This window comes from Bos javanicus, chromosome 6 (assembly GCF_032452875.1).
Source record: "Bos javanicus breed banteng chromosome 6, ARS-OSU_banteng_1.0, whole genome shotgun sequence".
Classification (NCBI taxonomy): domain Eukaryota; kingdom Metazoa; phylum Chordata; class Mammalia; order Artiodactyla; family Bovidae; genus Bos; species Bos javanicus.
The window spans coordinates 5,814,608-5,820,962 of NC_083873.1; the positions used below are offsets into that span (position 1 = coordinate 5,814,608).

The 6,355-nt window shown below is 39.5% G+C and overlaps 1 protein-coding gene across 1 annotated transcript in view; it reads left to right on the forward strand.

Moving 5' to 3' along the window:
- The window catches only part of LOC133249214 (rho GTPase-activating protein 20-like), a 43,583-nt gene extending 37,849 nt beyond the window's left edge, over positions 1–5,734 (forward strand). The window contains exons 9-12 of the mRNA XM_061419290.1: positions 1,576–1,685; positions 2,197–2,383; positions 3,615–3,753; positions 5,506–5,734. Coding sequence (XP_061275274.1) covers positions 1,576–1,685; positions 2,197–2,383; positions 3,615–3,753; positions 5,506–5,636 — 567 coding nt within the window. The 3' untranslated portion in view covers positions 5,637–5,734. The remainder of the gene's footprint in view (positions 1–1,575; positions 1,686–2,196; positions 2,384–3,614; positions 3,754–5,505) is intronic.
- Positions 5,735–6,355: the final 621 nt, after the last annotated feature.

The following is a 6,355-nucleotide window of genomic DNA, read 5'->3' on the forward strand; positions in this document are numbered from 1 at the left end:
CTTTGAAACTGGCAAGGCAAGTTTGCACAACAGTTTACAACCTCATCTCTTTTAATAGGCCCCATTCTATGATATTAAGACTTGGTCATCAGGATAAAGTTTTCAGGCTTCCACTTAGGAAGCTGATATCTGCATATTCTATCCCACAGGTGTCAAGTTGCAATGTATCTAAATTTTCAGTTTCCTCCTTGGGTGGATATATTCCATTCAAAGTGTTGTAAGGGTACCATGTAGTTTACCCATGGGGGTTTTGATTTATTTCTAACACCTGCTGCTTAAAAGCCTGTAGAACTGAATTATATATATATATATATATATATATATATATATATTTTTTTTTTTTTTTACGGCCTTTGGAATTTTTAATTTCTATTCAAAATTACGAAGAACTTACACAAATTAATAAGAGAAGACTGTTGTATTAGTTTTCTTTCATGACTATAACAGCTTGCCACAAACTTAAGGGTTTAAAACAATAGTATTGTATTATGCTGCAGTTCTGCAAGTAGGAAATCTGTTACAGGTCCTAGTGGGCTGAAACCAAAGTGTTAGCAGGGTTGCATTCCTTTCTGCAGGCCCCAGGGACAAATCTATTTCCTTGCCCATTCAGATGTTGGAATTCAGTTCCATGCAGTTGTAGAGCTAAGATCTCCTCATCCTTGCTGTCAACTTGAGACTGCCCTCAGCTCCTAAAGACAACTTCCAGAATCAGCAACAAAATGTCAACTCATTCTCACACTGTCACCACTCTGACTTGACTTATTTTCCTTCTACTTACACTTTTTAGATTTCATATGAAATCTTAGGGCTTCCCAGGTGTCTTTGTTGTAAGGAATCTGCCTGCCAATGCAGGAGACGCAAGTTCGATCTCTGGGTTGGGAAGATCCCCTGGAGAAGGGAATGGCAACCCACTCCAGTACTCTTCCCTGGAGAATCCCATGGTCAGAGGAGCCTGGTGGGCTGCAGTCCATGGGATCGCCAAGAGTCAGACACAGCTAAGAGACTGAATGACAATAAAAAAATTTTTTTTTTAAAGAAAAAGATTGAAGCTATTTCGATACTAGCTTTTTCCCAAAGAGCACACATACTTCAGGTTTTCTCTTAATATGTGTAGAAGACCATGTAGGGGTGTAATTTTGTTTGTTTTATTTCAGAACTTCTCTTTCTTGAATCACAAGCAAGCATGTGTCTGAAGTAAACAAACAAAATGGGCATGTGCGTTCTTTTCAAGAAACTAATAGGATTTAGGATGAGTTATCACCAGGCCTTGCCAGTTTGTACTAATGTGTTAACATGTACACAGAGATAAGTTCCAGGTGATAGAAGGAGCTTTAGCTGCATTCTCACTACAGCCCAGACTCTACTTTTATGCTTCTAATTTTAGTTGGGGAAAATCCAACCAGTACATCTAGGTGTGCAAGGTTGTGGAGAATCACAGCCAAGCTCTGTGTGAATCAGTGTGCGTTGCTGTGAAGCAATTGAGGACTGAATTGAATTTTTCAAGTAAATATGTTATTTGAAAATTCTCCATTGAGTTTATCCTAAGAATAATATATACTTTTTGATCTATATAAGGATTTTCTTCGAAATATCCAAGGAAGCATATTTTCAGCCAGTCTCTATGATAAATGGCTTGATGTTATTGATCAAGGGAATGAGGACGACAAAATAAAGGCGACCCAGAGGTAATGATGCCATAATTACTCAACTCTGAGAAAATACAACCAACATACTCTTAGGAAAATATTAGCTTATACTTTACAGCTGTGTCCTCTAAAATAATGACCAGTATCACGGGGTTTCACTTGATCATGCCCATGGAAGCCAGTTTGAAATGAGATGCATGCCTTATTGGTCACACTGTAATTGTCACCAATCTTATTAACATGGAATGCTTGACCATTTTATGCCTTCTGAATACACGAAACTGATGGAGGTGAAATCCACTGGTCTCAAAAGAGATGATAAAGAACCAATCCGCCAGTGGTATGATCTTAAATACAAACACATAACTAACCAGAGTAGTTCTTATCTGAATCAGGAATTAAATTCAGTGAAACATTTTGTATGCATTCATGCCTGGAACTGTGAGAATGGACTGTGTACATGGTATAAAAAGAAGTACTTTGTTCTCTGTATTTCCACTTACTAAGCAAAATGACTCGCTTTATTTATAAGTGTGTTTTCTGTCCTTAGGCTTCTAGACCAGCTGCCGAGAGCCAATGTAGTTTTTCTGCGATATCTTTTTGCAGTTTTACGCAATATTGAGCAACATTCCTCATCCAATCAGATGACAGCTTATAATTTATCAGTGTGTATAACCCCAAGCATTCTTCATCTGCCTAATTCTGGCAGCTCAGAATTAGGAAACTTTACCAAAAAGGTAACGAGATCTCTTATTCTTATGCCTTGTGGGGCAGAGTCCCCATCTTGAACCTGAAGTCTGTAGTATTAACTCTGATGAACCAGTTTTTAAAGTGCACATTTTAATTACACTGCCTTGGAGTGGCAGAGTCCTACTCTGGTTGGGCATGGGAAGGTGTATTATAACTGAGAACAGTTGACTCACTTCCCCTTTGCCACCCAAGAGATTAAATGATAGAGAGGTAAGAGTAGGATGATATGATAGAAAAGAACCTGGCTTTGGAATCAGAGAGCCAAGGTTCAACTCTCAGCCTAATCACTGAGGGTATACAAGCCTCCAAACTATGATTTCATCATTACACAATGATGACAACACCCAATACATCTGGTCACTGTCGGCACACCTTAGCGGCCTGGGCAATATGAGCACCTGAGGCTCCACACATACTGGCCGCACTCTGCCAGCTGTGGCTCATTCAGGAAAGTATTTGGCTTCCATTGTGTCTCCGCCAGAGGATGAGGAAGCTAGTAAAATATTTCAGAACATCCTAACAGAGCCACAACATGCCTAATATGATCACAGATCTTCCCCAAGCTGCCCCGGACAGCAAGTGTGAGGCATGGCAATGTAGTTAGACAGACAGACATGTTTCTCTCCAGATGCTTTCTTCCTTCACAAACCCTCCCGCCCCGCACAGAAACCTCTGCTACCCACGTTTCAGTTATTTCTTCACTGAAGTGAATTTCACAATTTGTGTTGTATTCGATACTTTATAAGTTTTAATAAGATGCCATATATAAATCCTATCTCAATAAAACTAGAAAATTTTTAATAAAAATAAATAAAACTTAATAAGAGAATATACATTTTTGTTCCAAACATCCTATGTGTGGTGCTTAAAAGTCATCCTAGTTTTAAGCATGTAACCATCATTACAAAATTTAAGTTATTAAACCAGGCCACATATTATAACTAGCCCACTGACTTAAAGAATTTTAAAATTTGAGCCCAAAGTACTCTTGAAAGTATCAGTTATTTCTTAGAAAAAGCTGATGTATATATATATAATATATATATATATATATATATATATATATATATATATATATATATATACTTTAATCAAGTCTGAATTTTTCTCAGACTTCTTTTGCATTGTTTGTTAGAGCCAAGATTCATGGATGAAATGTGATATACTATTACACCATATGTAAAGTAATACCCCATTTTTTGCCCCTTTGTGTTACAGATTTCTTTCATACAATTTCTCATTGAAAACTGTCTCAAGATATTTGGAGAAGATATCACTTGTCTCTTTGGAGAGATGTCAGTGAGTTCTGATAACAGTGATATCACTGATATTACCGATAACAGTGAGAAGGTTGCAGGTACGTGAATAATGTAACTGGCTTTGATGCCAAAGACAGCAAGGCTGCCAGGGGTCAGTGGGAGATCCTAGAGCCCAAAGCACATTCTAAGGGCAGTAATTTCCATCTGCTCCAAGACATGGGAAGTTTCCCACTTGTGAGATCAAAGCAAGGAGAAGACTGTTCTGATTTCAGGAAGCTACTAGTAAGCTTTAGGAGACATCATGGTTCAGTTCTGTTCAGTTGCTCAGTCGTGTCTGACTCTTTGTGACCCCAAGGACTACAGTGACCCCAAGTCCTTGGGGTCGAGGACTGCAGCGTGCCAGGCCTCCCTGTTCATCACCAACTCCCGGAGCTTACTCAAACTCATGTCCATCGAATCGGTGATGCCATCCAACCATCTCACCCTCTCGTCCCCTTCTCCTCCTGCCTTCAGTCTTTCCCAGCATCAGGGTCTTTTCCAATGAGTCAGTTCTTCACATCAGGTGGCAAAAACATTGGCATTTCCAGCCTCAGCATCAGTCCTTCCAATGAATATTCAGGACTGATCTCCTTTAGGATGGACTGGCTGGATCTCCTTGCAGTCCAAAGGACTCTCAAGAGTCTTCTCCAATACCACAGTTCAAAACGAACCTCACAGTATATTATTGCATTTGGAAATTTTTAAAATAAAACTTGAAATGCAACTCATATATAAAAGATGTGCTCTGGCTTAACCTAGGTTGAGGGGCCCAGAGCACTGCCTGGTTTATTCCCCTCTCTTCCTTTTTCAGGTCAGTGGTCCCTGAGGCACTGCAGGTTTCTAGTGCCTTTGAATTAGGTTGAAAAGAACCAGCATCACTGAGAAAAAAAGGACTAATATCAGAAAAACTTTCCAGACTATCAACTCTTGTACCACTATTTACCAGTTGGGTTAACTTTGGCCAATTGTTCTAGCTCAGTTTCAGTTTCTTCATCTCTAAAGTGTGAATAAAAAATATCTAAATCTTAGGATTGCTGTAAAGATTAAATAAGATAATTGATGTAAAACAAATCTGTAAAGAAGCAATTAATAGGGCTAGTAGAAGTCTCATGAGATTAGAGTTAGTACTACTTGAGCCTAGCAACAGTGGAAACAGTGTCAGACTTTATTTTTGGGGCTTCAAAATCACTGCAGATAGTGACTGCAGCCATGAAATTAAAAGATGCTTACTCCTTGGAAGGAAAGCTATGACCAACCTAGATAGCATATTGAAAAGCAGAGACATTACTTTGCCAACAAAGGTCCGTCTAGTCAAGGCTATGGTTTTTCCAGTGGTCATGTACGGATGTGAGAGTTGGACTGTGAAGAAAGCTGAGAGCCGAAGAACTGATGCTTTTGTACTATGGTGTTGGAGAAGACTCTTGAGAGTCCCTTGGACTGCAAGGAGATCCAACCAGTCCATTCTGAAGGAGATCAGCCCTGGGATTTCTTTGGAAGGAATGATGCTAAAGCTGAAACTCCAGTACTTTGGCCACCTCATGCGAAGAGTTGACTCATTGGAAAAGACCCTGATGCTGGGAGGGATTGGGGGAAAGAGGAGAAGGGGACGGCAGAGGATGAGATGGCTGGATGGCATCACTGACTCGATGGATGTGAGTCTGAGTGAACTCTGGGAGTTGGTGATGGACAGGGAAGCCTGGTGTGCTGCGATTCACGGGGTTGCAAAGATTCGGACACGACTGAGCGACTGAACTGAACTGAATATCTGAGAACATGTTCAAACTAAGATCTCTCTGCTTTCATTTCATCAGTGATAAAAGAACAATCTCTTGAATCTGAGCCAGTGAGAATGACAATGTTTTACAAAAAGGGACAACTGCAGTATGATGCCATGACCTCATCAAGGATGGGTCCATCCACTGACCTGTCTACAGTATTCTAAGTCCCCGAAGATTACAGTCCCCGAAGATTACAGTCTCCATAATCACACTTTATCCTTCCTTTTTCTTTATCCTATAATAAATATCTCACTCAAGAATACTTTTTACAAAATATTTGCATAATTTTGTTGAGTTTGAATTAAATGCTCAGATTTTATCCAGAAATAAATGAATTTCCTGGCACAAGAATGAACACGAGGCACTTCAACCAAGAAAACCACTTTGGATCATTCAATGAAAAATAAGACCTTTCAAGGTCCCAGCTTATACCATTTCAGTTTTTCTTGATCCCATATATCCGTATGTGAGAAAATATTCCCCCCAAAGTATCTCTTCTTTCATTCCTACCATATTTTTTGTACTGTGTTGTACATTTTTATATTGATGCAATAGAAATAGGTTAGAAAACTATTTCATTTGCTTATGATTCATTTTAACACTTTGGTAGAGGCTCAACTGGCAGTTTGGGTCTCAACTAAGATCACTTATGAACTTTTAAGCACTTGGCAGCTCAACCTGGAGTAAGCTACATGTCTGCTGTTTGAAGTTGGCTCTGGGTTGATCCCCATGTCTTCAACAAGAAAACCGGCCTACTTCATATGGTAGAAGAAGGGTTCCCAACAGCAAGAGAGGCTTTTCAAGAGTCACCGTAGAAAAGGGCTCCACAGAAGACTACAAAGACAGTGAGTTATTCATTATTTACTGAGGAAAGTAAGGGAGT